Below are 21353 nucleotides of genomic sequence, written 5' to 3' on the forward strand. Positions count from 1 at the left end.
GGGCTGCTTTTGTTCCTGTTAATTCCATTTGTAAATTCTGGTCATTTAAAATCAGGGCTAGTTGCACATAACTGCCTCGTCCTAGTGCACATTTTCTCCCTGAATCTTCAAACAGTCAAAGACCAAAACAAATAATGTTGGAAAACAAAATTGAAAGAACTTCTTTTATGTTATTGGAGAAAATACTTTAGTATTGGAAATTTTAGACCTTAAGCATAAGATGAAACAGGTAAGCACCTTCACTAAATCCAGTGAACAGCATCCACCTGTTTCTCAGCCTGATCTCAGAGTCTTTGTCATTAAAGGGCTTTACGTGCTGCAGCGCATTGGTTCCATCCAAGAAGGCAACGCTAGCTTCACTCTGTCTGGAGACTACTACAACAGAGAGCTGTCAGGTAATAGGATTTACTTACTGCATGTTTACACAATATGGTGAACATTCTTTGTTTCCTACATCTGTGTTTTTATGTTTATGCAGATTAATCAAAAGGAGTGTCTCAGTAGACTGTTATTTTCAGAGTTTGACAGGAGTTTCAATGGCATTGTAAAATGTATTAGGATGTTTCACAACAGAGTTCAGAACAAGGTGAGCTCAATCTATCTCTCTCTAGATAGAGAGAGATAGAGAATATATATGTGTGAAACTCGTGTTTACTTATTTTACAGCCATTAGAAAAACAGCAGCTCTTCATTTTCATGTTGTCAGCAGGTTTGTATAACAGAATCATGTGCACCACGATCAACAAAGTGAGTCGTGTCAAGTGCAGCCCCTGTAGGCAGGCCAGGCCTCTTCTCTTGTCACTGCACACTTTGCCCACAGGGGGGTACTGAGGCCTAGTGGAGGACCCAAGAGTCCATTAGGGTGGAGTTCAAAAGGTATAGAGCTACAGCCTCCAAAGCTCATCCTCCTCTCTGATCTGAGAAACTCAGATTCCTTCTGGCTGCTCGTTTTAAGCAGCTCTTTAAAATGGGCACGTTCCTGACAACAGAATGCTCTGAATGCAAAACCAGGATTTGTGAATTATATTCTGTAAATGAGAGAAAAACATTGATCCACCCAACCATCCATCTATCGAGGAGCAAGGGCCTGACTTTAACATTGTTCCCGAGATGAGAGAAGCGACATCCACAGACAGTCCAACCTTATAGTAGAAAGGTATAACAGAAGAATATAGAGAGCCAAGAGTTGCTATAAACTTTGACATAATGTTAGATAAGCAGAAATAGGAGCTTCAGTTCAGGCAGTATTTAGCTCTAAAAAATAAGAAGAAATAATACTAACATGATACTGCATACTGCACAGTGTTTTGCTAAGTTGATCTCTGTCTGCGTGCCAGGCTGGGAGCCCTTTATTGAGCCCTGGCCCTGCGTCCTTTCGTGGCAGCAGCAGGCCGCCGGTCGTCTCCATCCTCCACGTCTTAAGATGGGGATTCGAGCCAAACAGAGACTGGACATCAACATCACGTCTGTCCTGCTGGGTAAGTAAGGAGGGACTTTCACACAGTGTTTCCAGTTACAGTGTTAAAATCGTCCCACATGGCAGACCTGTGGCTCATGTGTATGTCTGGCCTTTTCAGAACAATACACCACCACCAAGAGCTCCTGGATAGCTGACTACTGTAATGAGGAGGACCAACCCCCCCAGACTTCGCCCCCTATGCCCTGGATAGGCTCTTCAGTTGATCCACCCAGCTTTGGGCAAAGTAAGTTACAGCAAATCGGTAACAACTTATGGACTCTAGAGCTTTTTTTTTAATGTGTAAAAGAGAAAATCCAAAAACCTGAAATCGCCTGAAAATCACCTGAATGATAAAGTGTCTGTTTCAGGTGTCATCAGCACTCAGGTGTCATTATCAGTACAATGCTAACACTGCGCTACAAGCTGCATGACATCTCCAGTCTTGTAACTTTGTAAAGCTGAATGAACAGTTACATTGTGTTCTTTGTACAGTTTTTATTTGTATTGTCAGCTCAGACAGTACTATGTAAGATTGTTGCCAGGGTAAGAAAACAGAAGCCTGCCTGTTGTCCTAGTTTAGAAGCTGGTCAAGCACTGGTTGGTTATCCTGTGACACACTCGATTGATAAGCCGCTCTCTTCTAAAGAAAACACTTAAGCTGCCATTCTCTTCCTTTAGTTAGGTTTTCCTTCAGTACATTTTAAAGAGCCAATCACAAAGTCGCTCACATTATCCCCAGCTGCTAGATTTTTCTGCTCCTTCACTTGAATAAGATGGGAATCATCTACCTGGGTGTCGGTTGAGAGATGATTTTCAGTGCAGTGCTGGTGTTCTTGTTTGAAGGATAACACTAACCCTCTTGTGTGTTCCCTCTGCATGTGTCTCTGTTTCAACTATCTGTCTCTACTATCAGGTGCGCCTCTTGCTCACCTTAGAACTAGGAGCACAGCCAGCTTGACTTGCCTCGAGCAGCAGATTCATTCCAGAGGTACAGTTCAGAGTTAAGCCACCCACTCAGCCTCCTCAGTAGCATCAGTACCACAGTTAGGGATTTTTTTTAAACTATTGGAGTGCTGGTGAGGTTCTTGTTTTGCATGCCTGTCTCTTTTAGGAACCACATACCCCATGTGTTTCCACTGGTACACAAAACCAGCTTTTTCCTAAGCTCTGCAGACCTTTTGTTCTTCTGAGTAGTCTCTTTAGTTCAGTACTTGTAATTCGCATTAGTACTTGTACTAAACCTATGAAGCTGAATTGTAGCTGACCTGATGTCAGCATCGTCATGATTTCACTGGCACCTGCTTCATGCTGGGAATCTATTTTAGCTACTAAACCCAAACCGTTTGTGCTCAAAATTGCCACAAGTTGTTTAGAAGTGAGAACAAAATGACTTCTGTTGGATAGCCTCACTTCATCCATTGATCTGTCCATCCGTTTTCTTAACTACTTGAGCCTATCCCAGTCATAGGGCGAGAGGCAGGGTGCACCTTGGACAAGTCCCCGGTCTATTACAGAGCTAACACTGACAGGCAGAATCATATTCGCAGCTGCAGGCAATTCAGAGTCACCAGTTAACCCAACACAATGTCTTTGGACTGTGGGGAAAAAGCTGTCGTACCCAAACAACACAGAACATGCAAACTTTGCAAAGCTGGCCGATGGGTTTGAATCTTCTCATCACTGCATCACAGTTTGTTGTGTTTTCCCTTATTATACTAGGCTCAGTCAGATTCTGAGTAGCACCAAAATGATCATACTCTATAAATTATGTCTGATATCAGTATTAAAAATGCCAAACTACAGACAAGAATAACAAAGAAGCCGACTTACAGCAGAGCCGCTCCATCTGTTCATTCTCTCTCACTCTCATTTCTCCTCATGTCTGCTACCTAAAGCTTTTAAATAAAAAAAAATGTGATGTTTCCAGCTTCTAAGTGAGTATTGTTAAGTTTTGTGTTACCAAGTGAAATGCAATACTTGGTGCATTTCAGTCTCTGGTTGTGGATGAGCTGCTAAAACCTGTCCTGGATGTAAAACTCTCTTGCTTGCACAAATCATTCCTTTTGGCCGTTGATCATTAATTGTTAATACTGTTATAGTACTCACACAGGAAAAAACCAAACAACATGCATACAAAGAAACAGAAATGACTTGGAATGGAAAAAAATGTGTCTAAATGTCTGCATTTACAGTTCTTAACCAAACAATAAAGCCATTTAAGTCTAGCTCTATCTGCTCAGCAGCGCTACAAACATTACTGAGGGATTCAAAGTAATACTGCAGTTGGTATTAGGATGAACCATTATTAGTTCTATGTGTTTTATTTATATATATTTAATTTTATTGTTATCCTTTCCGCTCCCTATTCTCATCTGTCATCCACTTAGACCTTCTTGTTCCAGTAACCCATCTGAATATCTATCTTTCTATCTGTCTGTGTATATGTATATATACAAACTCTGTTTTTAATTCTGTTCCTATCAGATGTCAAGTTGTCTAAGAAGAGGCAGCCCTTTGTCCCCTATGCTCTACGCAACCATACTGGATGTACTATGTGGTTTGCCACTATCACTACAACACCCACCAGGTAGGTGTAACCATAATGATCTTAATGCATACAATCTGCAGAAACACCATGTTTCATAGAAATGAACTGCCAACAAGTGAACACTGACTGTACTCTGACAGTGCTGTTAATGCTGAGTGCATGTACATCAGTTTGCTAACACCACAACTTTCTCAGTTTGGGTTTAATATGTATCTAATGAAGCGTGAATTTACACAGCAAAGAATTGCCTCAGCCACAAAGAATAGACAAGTACCTGAAGCTCTTTACATGTTTCCCACAGGGTAGCACTCTCCCACAGCAGTAGTGCAGACTCCATTTCTGATGTCCACAGTTCAGGATCTGATGACAGCCACAATGTGAGCCAGTGGAGAGAGGTGCTGCCTGGGGAGGAGATTCCCTTTGAGTTTGAGGCCCATGAGAAACTCCGTCATCGGTACTGCTCGGCTTCACGTAGCATCCAGTGACTCTGTTGACTGTCTTAACCTTTATTCCTCTCGGTTTGATGATTTGTGATAACACAGCAGCTTAACTGTGCTATTAATAAGCAGCTGTCTGAAATTAAGATGTTGTTAAGAAGCTGTCTGCTTTGCTCAAATGATGATATGCAAGAAGAATCTGAATGATATTTGGTTAGTGTAAAGCATTTCACATTTGCCTTTTTAATTAAAAGAAAACTGTCAGTACATTAACAGGGTGAATAGCAATTTGGTTGAGGTAAATGAGCTGCATCCAACCCGATGCAGCTCATATTTTTAGATGGTTCATCTCTATAGAGCTACGCACCCTTACTGTGTATCACTGCCTTTTTCAATACAGACACACTCATGAGCTGAAACTGCACCAGCTGCTGGTTCGTGTATGTGGATGGGAGCAAGTGAAGCCAGTGTCTGTGGACAAAGTGGGCATTTTCTTTCGTTATGCAGCTCCAGACAGGAGCAGCTCTTCCAACACTGTGAGCGCAACTCAAAAACAGAATTCATATTAGTAATGCTAAGGTTTTCTGCCTTGTAGGGTGGGATGTTTTTTTGTTGTTCCTTTTTTTCTCATCTTAAATATTTTTTGCTCCTTTACTTTCCCACAGGTCGGCAGCCCTATCAGCAGGACCAACATTATCCACCCACACGTTTACGTAAGTATGCCACATCTTGTTTCCAGATTAGTGAACAGCAGAGAAAGCAAGCATTTTGAAGAGACTCTAAAGCTACAGTAACAACTTAATGCTTGTTACGCAGCAGGAAATCAGACTGTAGACTGTGAACAGCTCTGTCAGTCTTTAGTCTAGTCAGGTTTTTCACAGTTTTCAAATGACTGGCAACAAATAGCAGCCCAGTATAATACATGACAAACGATGATCTAGTATAATGTACCTTGTACATTGTTGATTATGATCTAATACTACAAATCAAAAAAATGAAGTTCATTGTAGTTAAAAGGACAAAGAAGCTGAAGACAAACTTCACTGCATTTGTCAAAGTAATTACAAAGGTTCTAAGCTGTTCTCAGAAGTTAAGAGACTCTGAGTGTGAAGAGATGGACGACTTTGACGTGACTGTTGCTAGTAATACACCTCATACTTAATGGCTCCTCAGTTCTCTGCCCTGCCTCCTGTGAGAGTGGTCTTCTCCATCACAATGGAGGGCAGTGCCAGGAAGGTGGTCACAGTCCGCTCCGCCCTCATGGTCAAGAACCGACTGGATGTTCCTATGGAGGTCAGACTGGATAGCCCCTCCGCGCCTGACAGTAAGATGCTGCTCAATTTCCCATCTACTGTAGGGTCATTTATTTTATCAACCATCCAATCAACCACTGATTTATCCTATTTTTTAATTATGTTTTATTGTATGTAGTTTAGGTTATTCTATGTAATTTTCTTGTCTTCTGTTAAATCCTTCTATTTGTGTGTGCGTGATTGTTTTGACAGAACCAGTAGTGTTGCCTCCAATCCTGCCTGGCCAGGCCTTGGCAGTCCCCCTCCACTTGACCTCCTGGCGGCTGCAGTCTCGGCCTAAAGGCCTGGGCTTGTTCTTCTGTAAGGTTCCTATCCACTGGACCACGGTGGAGCGGCCTGGAGAGATCAGCAGCAGTAAGAGGGAGTGTCAGTCAGCAGACTTTGATGACAGCCTCAAGCACAACTTCAGGTAGATCTGGTCAGACGTTTTTGCTCTTTCTTCTTGTCTCGCCTGCGCTCAATACCATTCTTAATGTTTCTTCCTGTCTTGCAGGTTTTGCGTGGTCATAAAAAAGGAGAACTACCCAGACCAGCAGCCTGCCAACAAATACGTTTCTGGCAGTACAAAGCAAATCTATCGACAGCCAGGGCACACGGTCTACCTTCTGCCTACCATGGTGCTGGCCAATTTGCTGCCCTGTGACATCAGCTACTACATTAAAGGAATGTCCATTAAAGGCTCGCTGAAGCCAGGAAAAGAGGCTGTGCTCCATGCTGCTGACACCTCACAGAACATGGAGCTGGGTGAGCATTAGCCAAACATCAGCTGGTGTTTATGTCATAAACTTGTATTCTCAGTCTCCATGTTGATGATGTGCATCCTTCTTTAGGAGTCCTGCTGGAGAACTTCCCTGTGTGTAAAGAGCTGCTGATTCCTCCAGGAACTCAGAACTATGTAGTGCGCATGCGGCTGTATGACACCAACAAACGTCTTCTTTGTCTCACCATTCGCATCATTTTACGAGCACAAGGAGCATTAAAAATCTTGATTTCTGCCCCCTACTGGCTTATCAACAAGACTGGTAATGTTTTCTGAACGCAATAGTTACTCTGATTATTAAAAGCAAATACTTTCCCGGAAGCTTCTGTTCTCTAAAGCCGGTTTTATCCCTCAGGTCTGCCATTAATTTTCCGTCAGGACAATACCAAGACTGATGCAGCAGGCCAGTTTGAGGAGCACGAGCTGGCCCGTAGCCTCAGCCCGTTACTCTTCTGCTACACCGACAAGGAACAGCCTGCTATGTAAGTGTGTGTCATAAACAACAGGGATTCCACAGTAAGCCTCAAGTTCTACCCAGCAGGTATAGAATTTGATTCCTTCATCCTTGCTTTCTATTTATTTCCCCATCTATAATGATCCCAGGTGTACAATGCGGATTGGTAAAGGGATCCATCCAGATGGAATTCCTGGCTGGTGTCAAGGCTTCTCCCTGGATGGAGGAAGTGGAGTCAGAGCAGTCAAAGTGATCCAACATGGAAACAGGCCTGGCCTCATTTACAACATAGGCAAGTTGGTCTATTCACAACCGGTGTGAGCCGAATGATTGAATGATGTCCGGCAGATTTTAACATTGTGTTCGTGACCTCTCTGGATGATTTGCTGTCAGTACTGATGCAACAAATTCATGGTTACATTTTAGATGAGTTAATATTTTTTCTCTAATTGTTTTCTTAGTTTTCTCCCTCATTTTTTTGATCAGTTTTGAGTTATTTTGTGCCTTGTAAATAGTGGCCTTTTGCCCTGATTCTATAGTTCTATGCAACAAGGATCTTTCTCCTGTTCCTAAATGTCGCCCGTTACAGCACTCTCTTCTCACTACCCCAAAATATAATGACAGTTCATTAACTGTTCCCTGTCTCACTGACACAGGTATCAGTGTGCGCAAAGGAAAAGGACGCTATAGAGACACACACATCGTAACCTTTGCCCCACGCTACCTGCTGGACAACCGGTCTACACACAAACTGGCCTTTGCTCAGAGAGAATTTGCAAGAGGAAAGGTGAAAGAAACTCTGGATAATACTTATTTTATTTTTTAATTATTTTGCACAGGTGTTTTAGAGTAGTGGCAGCTTAGAGTGAGGCAGAGATCTTTGTTTCATACTCCTCTCTATCATTCCCTGTCTACTTCTTTACTCTGACCTGTAAAGAAACGATACGCAAACAGGAAAAAAAACTGTCCATATCCTGTCCCTACATAAACAAACCAAACAAACAAACCAACCAGGTTCAGCCTTGACATCCCTGTCACTCGGGACTTTTACTTTTCAGGCCCAAAGACTAAAACAGTGCTTCTTTTTGCTTTTCTGGTTGGTAACTAAGTAAATAATTAAAGATAAATAAAGTAATAAAGTGATTCCAGGGAACCAGTATTCCCATAACAACAAATATTCATGTGTGTCCTAGGGTACGGCCAACCCGGATGGTTACATCTCCACCCTGCCAGGCTCCAGTGTTGTCTTTCACTGGCCACGAAATGACTATGACCAACTGCTATGTGTGCGCTTCATGGACATCCCCAATTGCACATGGTCAGGAGGCTTTGAGGTTAACAAACCCAAGTCTTTTCATGTAAATATGAGGTGAGCTACCTACTGTATGCAGACACATTAATCTTTTAGCAAATGTCCATGTTGTCTTTCCGTGATGTCCCTCTTGAAGCACGTTTCCCCACTCAGCAGCCAGCTTGATGAAATTCACATGCAGTTATTTAAAGAATGTGCCATTTCTATTCATGTGTAGCGTGGCCTCTAAAGGAAAATTCAAAGGTTGAAATGATATACTACTGTGGAATTCCTATGCAGATGTGTAGTCTGGGTTATTTGATTGCCATGTCCCTCTCTCATCTGTGTCTGCTATGACTTGATTAGGTCAGGTCATGGCAGACAAATTCATGATAAACAGCTCCATCTGTCACTTGATGAGGTGTATCGAATGTTGCATTGAAAGCGATCTTGTTACTGGCTGTAAAACTTTTTTCTCATGAATTTTGTTTCTCTAATAATCTGAGACAATATTTTATAGATAAATCTTGAGATCTGATTTTCACCCAGGTGTCATCCACATACCTGAGCCAATGACAATGACCAGGGTAGGATAACAAAGCCCTGTTTTTCCATTCTTCCATGTACAAGTTGCCACATTGGCTGAAACTGAGGAACCCATGGTTAATTAATGGCAGGACATCTTTGAGCAGATTTGCAGGAATGGGGTCTAAAAGACATTTTGATGGTTTGGAGGAAGTAATTATTGATGTTAACTCAGAAAGATCGATTGGAGAAAAAGAGTCTAAATGAATATCAGTGGTACTAAGAGTAGCTGTAGATAATGTTACATCTGTGAGATGATTATGAGTAATTTTTTCTCTAATGGTTAACATTTTATTTGTGAAGAAGTTCATGAAGTCATTACTAGTTAACGTTAAAGGGATGGTTGGCTCAACAGAGCTCTGACTGTTTGTCAGCCTGGCTACAGTGCTGAAGAGAAACCTGGGGTTGTTCTTATTTTCTTCAATCAGTGACGAATAGAAAGATGTTGTAGCTTAACGGGGGGACGCTTTTTTAAATTTAATTTTGTTTATTTATTTATTTTTATAAAGCAACAAACTAGTTCTCCAGGCTAAATGATGATCTTCTAAATTTGTGACACGCCATTTCCTCTCCAGCTTACGAGTTATCTGCTTTAGGCTACGTGTTTGAGAATTATACCACGGAGTCAGGTACTTCTGATTTGAGGCTCTATATTCCAGAGGAGTTACAGTATCCAGAGTCGTACGTAGTGAGGATGCAAAATTACTATCCACCTCTGTTGGAGCAGCGTTCAGGTAGCTGCTCTGCTCTGTGTTGGTACAGGGCATTGAAGATGATAACAGTGGGTGGATTATATTCTTAAACTTAGTTACAGCACTTTCAGAAAGACATCTACGGGAGGAGGGATGGGGAACATTCATTCAGTAATGTATATACCTTTACATATTGTACATATATTTATTACTTTTTAGATTAGCCATTTTTATATTTTGCTTGTTTTACATTATTGTATTTTGCACAACTCTGTTGCTTGTGAAGCTCGCACACAAAAATTTCACTCACATGTACTGTACCAGTGTACCTGCACATGTGATGTGACAATAAAAGGGATTTGATTTGATTTGATTTGAAAACAGTTAGTGATAATGAAGAGGATTTGTAAGGAAAAAGTGAGTTTGGCTATGAAGAGTGGAAAAGTGGTTCGTGTAAATACCTGCACAGGTAGGAAGATGTCTTGGAAAAAAGGACAGTGAATGTTTTACTCAGATTGTTTAACACAATCTTGGAAATTGAAAGAAATGTGCTGGTATCAATTTTCAAGAACAAGGGTGGTGTGTAGAGCTGAGTGCAAGTTAGAGAGATGGTTTGCACATGTGCAACTGAGAGATGGTGGATACATTAGACAAAGAGTTTGAAGATGGAGCTGCCAGGCAGGAGGAAACCTCAGAGATGATTCATAAATGTAGTAAAGGAGGACATGAGAGGGTGATTGAGACAGAGAAGGATACTGGGGAGCAGGTGTTACAGACAGACAAACAGAAAGATATTTCACAATATTTTATGTATTTATTTGATTTTATTTGTATCTTATTTTAAAAAGGGACACACTGGGGAATTGTTTCTTCCTACGGACAGAGATCACCCTCAAGGGAGCCACCTACCAGATCTCCTTTACTGACACTGACCAGCTGCCTCCTCCTTTCCGCATTGACAACACCTCTGAGGTTGGTCCTAACTGTCAGGTGCTACTGTGTTAGTCAGATAAACAACGCCTGTACTCAAAACACTGGACTCGCTGAAGTCTTTCCTCTGTCTTTGACATACACACTTCCACTGTTAGCTCTCTCGGAAAAGAAAAAATGACGAAGAAATAATGGTAAACGGACCAGTACTTATGTACCACTCTTCTACTCTCAGCACTCCATGTGCTTTTTTTTTTTTTTACACATTTCACAAAACTTTATCAATTCCAAAGGAAATTCTTGCAATAAAACATTCACTCTTTAAAAAAAAAATAATAATACAAGCCTCACACAATCAAGCACGCATTCATGTACTTTATTCTCAACCTAAGTGCTTTTGTCTAACGTTCACGCACACTCTCACACATTAGGGTAAACAGAGGGTTCAGTAACTTGCCCAAGGATACTTTGATGTGCTTTGTGTCAAACGACCTGCTCTACCTCCTGTAATGGATAGTATACCAGAGACAAAGGGTCTTATTATTAATTTGCAACTTGGGGGGCGTTGTTCTGAGAGGAATTCAGAATCTTTTTTTGAGATCCATAGCAGTTATGGTCTGGTTATTTTTTATTTCTTATCTTTTTGTGTCCTTCACATGCAAAAGTGTCTGGGTTGGCTTTGTTATCTGTTACACGTCTTCAGTAAAAATGAAAGACAAATGGAGCATGAGGTAAATTGTTAGAATAAATTCCTTTGTTTTAATTGTTGCAGGTGCCTATTCAATTCTGGCAGCACGGTGTAGTTGACATGCAGCTGCACACTGAGGTGAAGCCAGGCGCAGTGCTAGACTACGCCTGTGATGAGCCTACATTGCCCCCATGCCTCATACTCACTGTGAAGGGAGCTGGATCTTCTGAGGTCACAGCTGACATGAACTTCTTCCGAGAATACAACAAACTCTACTACGAGAACTTCATCTACATCGCAGCCACGCACACTTTCTCACAGTATGGCTGAAGGAATTAAAAAGGACATCATTTTCTTTGTTTTCCTTTTTTTCTAAAGTTCAAAGGTTAATTTTGTATCTGCAGGACTGTCGAGAGACGACTTGTTGGGAAGAAGTGTTTGGTGAGCTGTGCTGAACTGGTTCTAGATGTGGACACTAAGACTCAGAGGGTCATCCTGAGGAAGAAGGTAGTATATTTGTTAGGTTATACATTGTAAAATGAAAACAGAATGCACTGATTTACAAGTCATTTAAGATAGCGATGTAATTGATTTATTTATTAGTTATTACCTTTATTTAACCTTAAAGTCTCACTGAGATAAAATCTCTTTTTCAAGGGAGACCTGGCCAGGTTAGCGGCCATATAAACTCAAAACGTCTCAAAATGAATGCAATAGAAAAAGACAAGAGCTACAATATGACGTAGATCATGTCATAGATCCACATTCCCACAACATAAGACTAATGGCCTCTCAAGAAAAACTACTCCATCACATTGCTTGTGATGAAATTTAAATCTATCAATAGATGTAGCAGCTCTACTTGGAACCCCTCCCGAATTGCTAAGCTTCTCCCCCCGGCTTTAACGAGGGTCAGCCACCCTTTGGAGAAAGCTCATCCAACATCCAAGATCTAATTCTTTCAGTCACTAGCACTTGTCTATTGGTGAGTGTAGCGACTTAGATTGACCGGTAAATCGAGGGTTTTTCTTTTACGCTCAGCTCTTTCTTCACCACTATGGACCATTACAGTTTCCTCATAACACATGTCAGGCTGATCAGAAAACCTGTTGCCATTATCTTTTCCTCTGTGTGTGTGTGTGTGTGTGTGTGTGTGTGTGTGTGTGTGTGTGTGTGTGTGTGTGTGTGTGTGTGTGTGTGTGAGAGAGAGAGGAAAAAAAGGAAAATAATAGAAAAGTATAATCATTCTGTTTACATGGATTATTGTGCAGGAACCAGGGAAGCGCTCCCAGCTGTGGAGGATGACTGGGACTGGCATGCTTTGTCATGAAGGTTCATCTCCACCACAGAGCAAACCAGCTCAGCCACGCCCACTGGACTCCTCTCTTGTACTGGACATCGCTGGACTTGCAGCTGTTAGTGACAACAGGTTTGTTCTCTGCAGTTTAAGAATTCTCTCTCAGGACTAATTTTCAGTAATTTAATGACCCCAGACCATAAGCTGAGATGAACTCTGGGTGTAAGAGGTATTTCTTTGCCTGTTTACCTCTCCCAGTTTTGAGCCACTAATGCTGAGGAGGCCAGACTCACGACGCAGCACCACCCAGACATGGTACTTCAGCTCAGGCATGCTGACCTGTGGCCTGCCTCGACTGGTAGTACAGGTAGGTGCACCACCAGCTTAGCATATTATTATGCTTGTGTTTTTCCTTTCATGACTTTCTTCAGTTTTACACTATTCGGTGACTGGTACTCTCCAGGTGAAAGGTGGGGTTGCGGGCCTGTATGATGGAGCAGAGGTGGTTCTAGGACCAGATTCTGGACTTCTGGAGCCTAGTCTCGAGCAGCAGTTCATCAACCAGAAGATGAGGCCGGGTTCTGGGGTTCTGTCGGTCCAGGTGCTGCCAGATGGACCCACACGTGTCTTACAGGTGAAAAACCCAAAACAGGAAAGTCTAAAGAAATGACAAAAAGCTGCTCTTAAAGAATTGTTTAGACCAGGGGTCGGCAACCTGCGGCTCTTTAGCCTTTATACTGTGGCTCCGTGGTTTGGGAAAATAAATTGTAAAAGTATTTAGCTGAAGTGTATTTTATTTCTGTTAGTTCTTTTTAAACTTGTAGTCCTAAATTTGGGAGATTATCGTGGGCGATCGTGGCTCAAGAGTTGGGAGTTCGTCTTGTAATCAGAAGGTTGCCGGTTCGAGCCCCGGCTTGGACAGTCTCGGTCGTTGTGTTCTTGAGCAAGACACTTCACCCGTTGCCTACTGGTGGTGGTCAGAGGGCCCGGTGGCGCCAGTGTCCGGCAACCTCGCCTCTCTCAGTGCGCCCCAGGGCAGCCGTGGCTACAGTGTAGCTGCCATCACCAGTGTGTGAATGGGTGAATGACTGAATGTAGTGTAAAGCAGCAGTACTCTCTTCTCAAGCTACTTCGTATGTATGCTTTTTTTAGAATCTTTAACATACTGTTATAACATCATGATATTGACTCATGCTCAGTCATCCAGGTAAGAAAATTCCAAAAAGTTGATTCTGTTCATCTGGACGTTTTGTCAATCATCCAAGTGTCTTCTTCTGTCTCAGCTGACTGCAGGTTTCCACAGCCTTATAAACAGTACATTTGCACAATGAGTAAAACTAGCACCACTTGCGAAAGAGGAGCGGATCCAACAGAGACTTACAGTACGGCCAGAAGAGAGAAGGATGCCACACCGAAGGGGACAAGTGGGTGAAAAATATGTCTAACAGACAACTCATCCAAGCAGAGAAAAACAAAAGGGTGGAACTTTGCTGTGACACAGAAACAAATTCCTCTAGTGGAACTGATCACAGCCACAGAAACGGCAACATTGCAGACGTGGAAGCAAAGCAACTGTGGACAAAAGTTTCGGCCTGTCTCAGCAATGCAAGCCCTCAGCGTCCAACATCCAATTGCCTGTATGATCAACCTCACCAAGGATCGGGTCCCCGACACAAACAGAGTAATACACTGTACACTGTTAAGTGCCGGGAGAATTGCCAGGATTTATACATCGGGGAAACCAAACAACCTCTGGCGAAGCGGATGGCACAACACTCAAAAGAGCTAAGTTGTCAGGCCAGGACTCTGCAGTCTATCTTCACCACAGTGGACACTCTTTCAATGATGAGGATGTACACATCCTGGACAGGGAGGAACGCTGGTTTGAGGGCGGAGTCAAGGAGGCCATTTACATGGAAAGGGAAAGACCATCTCTGAATCGAGGAGGGGGCCTAAGGGTACATCTGTCACCATCTTACAATGCTGTGATTGCAGCCATTCCCCAACTCTCTGTGAATGGGACTCATGGACATTGATCATTAGTCATTGGCCAATGATCAGTGGTCAGTGACCAGTGGTTGTTGATGTGCAATAATGATCAAGAAACTGACCTCGCAGCCCATTTTTTTTTTCATTATGCAAATGTACTGTTTATAAGGTTGGGGAAATCTGCATTCAGCTGAGACTGAAGAAGTCACTTGAATGAGTGACAAAAGGTTTCTCCCACTGAAAACGAGATGTCTGGATGAACAGAATCAACTTTTTGGGATCATGTTATTGGGAGCAGGTCTTTACGGTCCCCTTGCAGGACTCGTTGATCTTCTTGTTGATGAAGAAAATTCTTTCTCACTCAAGCAGCTCGTTTTGACTCATTATCCTGCTCCTGAATATGCTATGGTCGATAGGACACCCCCCAGTAATTGTGTGAATCAGAAGCCGTAGGTACACTACCAGCCCACTCATGTTTCCACCCTAGAGACTTGTCAATGTATTCCAGGGGCCAGAGCATGCAACACTAAACCAAGTTAGAAACCTCTGGCTAACATTCTTAAAAACACTGGTAGCGAACAACTGTGAGCAACAAAATGATGCATGACAGGCAAATCACTTCCTGTGTGAGCGTGCCTTAAGACAAAGAGTTGAATGTTCTTGAATGGTCACCTGATTTTAACCCATCTGAGCATGTTTTTTTTGTTTTTGTTTTTTTTTACTGAAGGTGGGATGGTAGAGTAACACATTTGATGTTGAAAAAAAATTACAATTCCATAATACAATTGTTTTTGCGTTCCAGTCTTTACTTCAGTCATTTATATTTGACCTGACTCCAGATGTTACAAATCTGATAGACAGTCTCTTTGGTTTTTCTTTTCTGTTCACATACTATAAATCTGGTAACTGCTTCTTTTATGATGTACCAGATATTTATCACTCTAATGATCCAAAAATACTCATGAAAATATCTGAATTTCATAACTGTGAACCTCCTCAGTATTGATTTTGGTTTAAACTGCATTTTTTGCAGATCAGTGACTTCAATCAGAGGAGAATGATGAGGAGCTCACCTAGTACAGAACAGGATCGGGGCAAAGATGACGTGAAGAAGAGAGAGGCTGAGCAGGAGCTGGAGGTAAAATCATTTGAAATGCATCTATTATGCTGTAACAAAACTCTTTCACTTCAGGTGTTTATTTGTAGTGTATATATACTTCTCAATTTGGGGATTCAGATATTTTCACAGTTTAAAAAAGTGAATATGCTGTCCCAGCTCTTCATCTTTGAGAACGAAGACTGGAGGCTGTGCTTAAACTACTGGGGGATCACTCTCCACAGCCTCCCTTGAAAAATCTGTTCCATGGTACTGGATAGGAGCACAGCAGAGTGTGACGTACCAACAATGGGAATTAGTACCTCCAAATTTGAGGCCATGGTCCTTAGCTGGAATAGGGTGGAGTCCTCCACGTGAGCTGCTGCGTCATGTGAAGGAGCTTAAGTATCTCAGGGTCTTGTTCATGATTGAGGGGAGAGGGGAGCAGGAGACCATGGCTACAGTGATGCTCTCTGGTCTGGCCTCTTCCTTAGAGATAGGATGAGGAGATAGTCATTTGAGAGAGTCTTAGAGAAGAGCCCCCGTTCCTCGACATCGAAAGGAGCCAGTTGAGGTGGTTCAGTAATCTGGCAAGGATGAAATGGGTGAAATGTTCCAAGCATGCCCCTGGATCCGCTGGAGAAATTACATCTCTTGGCGTGTCTGGGAATCCCTCAATGTTCTCCTGGTTAAGCTGGATGGGGTGGGGAGAGGGATGTCTGGCCTTCTCTCTTCCTAGCCCTACGACTCTGCCCTGAATAAGAGAAAGATGGTGAATGTGTGGATGAATATTATCTTATTATTTTCTAGAATTTTTTACATTGTTGCACTGGTCTTGGTTAGAGTAGGCTTTCTAGAAAACCTTAAAATGGTTCATCTAGGAATCATACACTTCTTCTCTGTAATTATACCCAGGTGTTGGTGAACTTGGAGGAGGGGCTAGGGCTGTCTCTGGTCAACAAGGTTCCTGAGGAGCTTGTTTTTACTACGCTGTCTGGTATAGATGTCCACTTTACTCGCACTGCTGCCAATGAAGTATTGGAGCTGAGCATCCACAATATACAGGTGAGCTTACTGCACATTTGAAAATATTTACAGTACTTAATAAACGCATTAGAGGACCACGCAGTGTGAGGTGTATTCCACAGCTACTTTAAACGAACTGTTTCACATCTCAGGGTATCTTTCCATTATCTGGACTCACTTACCCAACACTGACAGTCAGGATAAGTTTCACACAAAGCTGGCTATCAACATTAACACGAGGTTTCACTAATCTGTTTTTTTTTTTTTCTCTTAGCTGTTGCCTCTGTGGTGTATGATAGTCTAGGAGGAAGCATAAATTACCATGACAACATACTGGTTTACAGAAGGAATTAAACCACCTTCGTAATACATAAAACCCAGCTTACATAAAACCCTAGAGTAAAACAGTTTTCCAGCTGCCTCTCTCTAGTACAGGACACCGCTCTGCAGTCAGGTCTCATGCCTCCCCTGACACCACACCCTGAACCCAGTGCTCCACTTCTGCCCTGCAGCTGAGCCATAAATCACTTAAATTTGAATTCATGTTATTAAAAGACGCATAAATGACTTCAATTAAGCAACCAAGATTTTATTGAAATGTGTACTTTCAGCTTAAATGGGTGGCAGAATGATACAGTGGTTAGCATCATTGCCTCACAGTAAGAAAGTCCTGGGTTAGAGTCCAGACTGGGGCCTTTCCGTGTGGAGTAAATGGGAAATGGACTGATTCTTATATACTGCTTTTCTACTCCACCTGAGCACTCACAGGATTTTATACAACTTGCCTCATTCAGCCATTCATACAGAGACTTTTTTCTATGCTTACGTGCTTTCTATCTAACACTTACATACATTGATAGACACGAGCCCCACATGACCTTGAATTGGAATAGAGCGGTTGATAATATCGATAAATGAATGCAAAAGATGCTTCATTTACATTTATGTGGTATACATGCTGAAAATTAAGAAAGAAAATTATTTGATCCCCCTCTGAGTTTGTAAGTTCACTTACAAACAAAAGAAAAGTCTCTAAATTTTATGGTAGTTTAATTTTATTGGAGAGAGACAGAATATGAACCAAAAATCCAGAAAAACATTTCATATGAATAACAGTCAAGCACAGACGTTGGATGCTTTGGAGTTGTTTCTCTGCTAAGGGTACAGGATGACTTTGTTGTATTGAGCGGCCAATGTATGGGATCGTGTACGGTAAAATCTTGGATGAGAACCTCTTTCCCTCGGCAGAGCGCTGACGATGGGTCATGATGGGTCTTCCAGCATGACGGTTATCCAAAACATACCAACAACATAACCTAACAAAGGAACAGCTAGATAACAAGCACATTAACGTCATGGAGCCAGCCTCCAGACCTCAGTACTAGAGAAAATGTATGGAGGGAGCTAAAGCTTCAAGTTGCCAAACGGCACCAAGAAACCTAAAGGACTTAGTGTTTCAGTTAAGATGGGACGTCCAAAACCCTACAAGAAACATCTTATTGCTGTGTTTGCCAACAAAGGTTTCTAAGTCATTTTAGCTCAGGCATCAAATACTTAATTCATACAAATCAATTTGTATCTTTTTATGAAATATGTTTTTGAATCAAAATTAAGCTGCCATAAAAATGAGAGATTTCACATCTTTGTATTGTAAGTGAGCAAATTTCCAAATAATTATTTAACTTGCTGTACTTGGGAGTCTGATAAGTGCATCTGGAAAGTATTTACAACATTTAACCTTTTCCAGATTTTTTCATATTATTCCAAAATGGATTTTTTTTTTATTTCACATTTTTACACACATACCCTATAATGACAAAGGGAAAAAGTTTGCTTGAAATTCTTCTAAATTTAAATCTGAAAATAAAAATATAACATGTACATAAGTATTTAGTCTGACACTGTGCTCTGAATGCTTTCCTGATGGACTTGTATATGTAGTGAATGTTTCGCTAACTCTATAAATACTCTTTCTGTCACATTGTGGTTATCAGGTGGATAATCAGCTCTTGGGTACCACTCATCCTGTCATGCTGTGTGTGACTCCCAGTTCCAGTGAGAGCAGTGTAAGTGACAGTGGCCCAGCAATGCAAGTCAATTCAGTCAAGGTTCCTAGCAGCCTCATGCTTACTGACCTCTACAAGGTGAGTACCACACGGTGCTCCATCACAGGTGATCACTGGGGACTGTAGAAAATAAACTGATGAAACTGTCAGAAAGTATATTTTTTAACTTAATCTTGATATTTTTTTTAGAAAACATATAGCTTTGTTGTACCAGAATCTTGTGACTAAAGATGTAACCATGATATATACGCAGCACCTGATGGTGACAGCTCGTCGCTTCACTGTCATAATTGAGGAGAAGCTGCTGCTCAAGCTGCTCAGTTTCTTTGGATATGGACAGACAGATGCTGGTGGGTCTTTGTTTCAGCATCATTGTTAATAGTGGTGAGAGGCTCACCGCAAAACTGATCAATTTTATCCTTATCCAGAGCTGGAGAAGTTGGATGAAAACCTCCGTGACAAGCCCAACGAGGACACTGGACCTCCCAAACGGTACTACTTTGAGAATTTGAAGATCAGCCTTCCTCAGGTCAAACTGAGTGTCTTCACCTCTCACAAGCTGCCTGCTGAACTCAAGGTAACCAGACACTGATCTTTTTTTTTTTATAACCAAGCTTTTAGTCTGAAATCATTCTGATAATGCAAAGTGGCGGTGCCTTTGATAGAGAGCAGCATGTCCAAAAACCAAAGCTTAATGGTAGACATAACCACTCAAAAGTTTTATTTTCTTAAAGCAGTTGCTCAGCATTTTGAGAATATTTTCTTCTTTTCCTGAATATGCTGTTTACATGTAAATAGAATTTAATTAACCTAACCAAGTATAAAAATGGGAGTAGCTTGGATCTTTATATATAATAAAGCTAAATTAATTGTTTAAAGTTGAAAGCGTCTTTGTAGGGCAGATGAAATCTTAAAGGATTGATATAACAGCAGACAGGCACCAGTTCTGTGTAGCTCTCACTCGTGCTGCCAACAGCAGCAATATTTAGGTGGGAGATATCCACATGAATACTAGGACACAAGGTTTCCAACCAGAACATCGTATTCTGTCACAGGAGATCTGTGCTTTTCACTTCTTACATTAAATACTTAAATACTTATAATATTATGTGTGATCAGCTGGTTTTCACACCATAAAATTGTGACTTTGCCGATTATTAATTAATTTATTTTAAAGCTGTCACCATATTGGGTTTTGGAGCCTGGAGTGGCTACATCTGGAGCTCGATATGGAGTGCTACGTTATCAGCTAACAGTTGGCTCATTTACCAAGGGGCATCTATAAACTGCTTAATGCAGCACACACACACACACACACACACACACACACACACACACACACACACACACACACACCTGTGCATATCTGCTGATTAGATAAATCTGTTAAAATAGTACCAAATGGCGCCAAAAACCCAAACGTTGTTAAAAGGTCCAGATCATTGACAGTTAGCTGAGGTGAAGTAATACAGCTGCTAGCTAAAGCACTACACAGGTACACCTGGCAATCCAAGCAGCCAAGCCGCTGACTGAACAACGTCCAAATGGGAGATTTATCTTAAAAAACACACTACTTCCCATATAGTTGTTACTAGGGAGAGATGGACGGCAACATATTTTTTACCAAGCTGTTTTGTACCAGGCTGTCCGTGGGCCCCTGAGGCTGCCTGTTGTTTCAGACCACCACTCCCAACAAACATAGATGTTTACATCAGCACTTTAACTTGCACTATTTTATCAACCGATTCACACTATAACCAGGGTTTGCCTCTTATCTGTATTTCATTTTATTTTATTTAATAACGGTACAGTACTCTGCTTTTGGTAACCATTGTCCTTCATGTAAAAATTGTGTATGTTTCTGTTCTGTGTCATGTGTACTGTTTGTTTGTATATGTGTCTTTCTTGCTGCTGTTACACCCAAATTTCCCCTTGTGGGACAATTAAAGGATTATTCTATTCTATTCTAATGTGGTTAAAGCCTGACTTTGCAGGCACTCTGCATTTGTGGCATAAAACAATTCAAGTATCTGAGAGCTGCCATGCTACTGCCTCATATTATTACGTGATTTGTTTTTCTTTTCTTTTCCTTTTTTTTGGTCATTTTAGGCCCTGAAAGGTACCCTGGGCTTTCCTCTAGTTCGCTTTGAAGATGCAGTCATCAACATGTACCCATTCACAAGAGTGCATCCCTATGAAACACAGGAGATCATCATCAATGACATCCTTAAGCACTTTAGAGAGGTAACAAGCTTTATATACGTGTGTGTGTGTGTGCGTGCGTGCGTGCGTGCGTGCGTGCGTGTGCGCGCGCTTAGCATAGTGGTAAGACTGTCTGTATCAAGTAAGGGTCCCTAGGCTAGAACTCCCATGCTAACCAATCCTACCTCTGATATGAGCGAGAGACCGCCCAGATTAATAATGTCCCGCGTCAGGTGTTGAGGAACCAGGACACACTGATGAGAAGTGGGCTTCTGGAGCAAGAAGGTGCAAGTGGACAAGAGATGAGAATAGGACACTGTTGGAACACTACTATACAAGTAACTCCAGCAGAAGTGGTCACATGAACATGATGAGGGACCTATGGAATCTTCGATATCCAGCATCCAGTTTGATGGCAAAACAACTAGTAGCTCAGTGTTCCAACATTCAGAAGAAGGTAACTGCTCTCACTGTAAGAGACTGATGAGGTACAACAAAAATGCTACGCCAAGGACGACAG

The 21353-nt window shown here is 41.7% G+C and overlaps 1 protein-coding gene across 3 annotated transcripts in view; it reads left to right on the plus strand.

Moving 5' to 3' along the window:
* The window catches only part of vps13d (vacuolar protein sorting 13 homolog D), a 75696-nt gene that overhangs the window by 39003 nt on the left and 15340 nt on the right, over positions 1-21353 (plus strand). For 2 of the 3 annotated variants that reach the window (XM_063464834.1, XM_063464836.1), the window contains exons 37-64: positions 306-395; positions 1338-1478; positions 1578-1703; positions 2373-2447; positions 3944-4046; positions 4309-4461; positions 4845-4980; positions 5110-5157; positions 5618-5768; positions 5950-6166; positions 6251-6501; positions 6588-6779; positions 6873-6999; positions 7121-7263; positions 7628-7758; positions 8165-8340; positions 10388-10511; positions 11242-11477; positions 11562-11664; positions 12429-12586; positions 12713-12821; positions 12918-13088; positions 15477-15581; positions 16455-16604; positions 18560-18709; positions 18885-18981; positions 19060-19208; positions 20741-20875. In XM_063464834.1, the coding sequence (XP_063320904.1) occupies positions 306-395; positions 1338-1478; positions 1578-1703; positions 2373-2447; positions 3944-4046; positions 4309-4461; positions 4845-4980; positions 5110-5157; positions 5618-5768; positions 5950-6166; positions 6251-6501; positions 6588-6779; positions 6873-6999; positions 7121-7263; positions 7628-7758; positions 8165-8340; positions 10388-10511; positions 11242-11477; positions 11562-11664; positions 12429-12586; positions 12713-12821; positions 12918-13088; positions 15477-15581; positions 16455-16604; positions 18560-18709; positions 18885-18981; positions 19060-19208; positions 20741-20875 (3947 nt within the window). The remainder of the gene's footprint in view (positions 1-305; positions 396-1337; positions 1479-1577; positions 1704-2372; positions 2448-3943; positions 4047-4308; positions 4462-4844; positions 4981-5109; positions 5158-5617; positions 5769-5949; positions 6167-6250; positions 6502-6587; positions 6780-6872; positions 7000-7120; positions 7264-7627; positions 7759-8164; positions 8341-10387; positions 10512-11241; positions 11478-11561; positions 11665-12428; positions 12587-12712; positions 12822-12917; positions 13089-15476; positions 15582-16454; positions 16605-18559; positions 18710-18884; positions 18982-19059; positions 19209-20740; positions 20876-21353) is intronic. The other variant, XM_063464835.1, reaches the window with a different exon arrangement.

Source organism: Pelmatolapia mariae, linkage group LG20 (assembly GCF_036321145.2).
Source record: "Pelmatolapia mariae isolate MD_Pm_ZW linkage group LG20, Pm_UMD_F_2, whole genome shotgun sequence".
Taxonomy (NCBI): domain Eukaryota; kingdom Metazoa; phylum Chordata; class Actinopteri; order Cichliformes; family Cichlidae; genus Pelmatolapia; species Pelmatolapia mariae.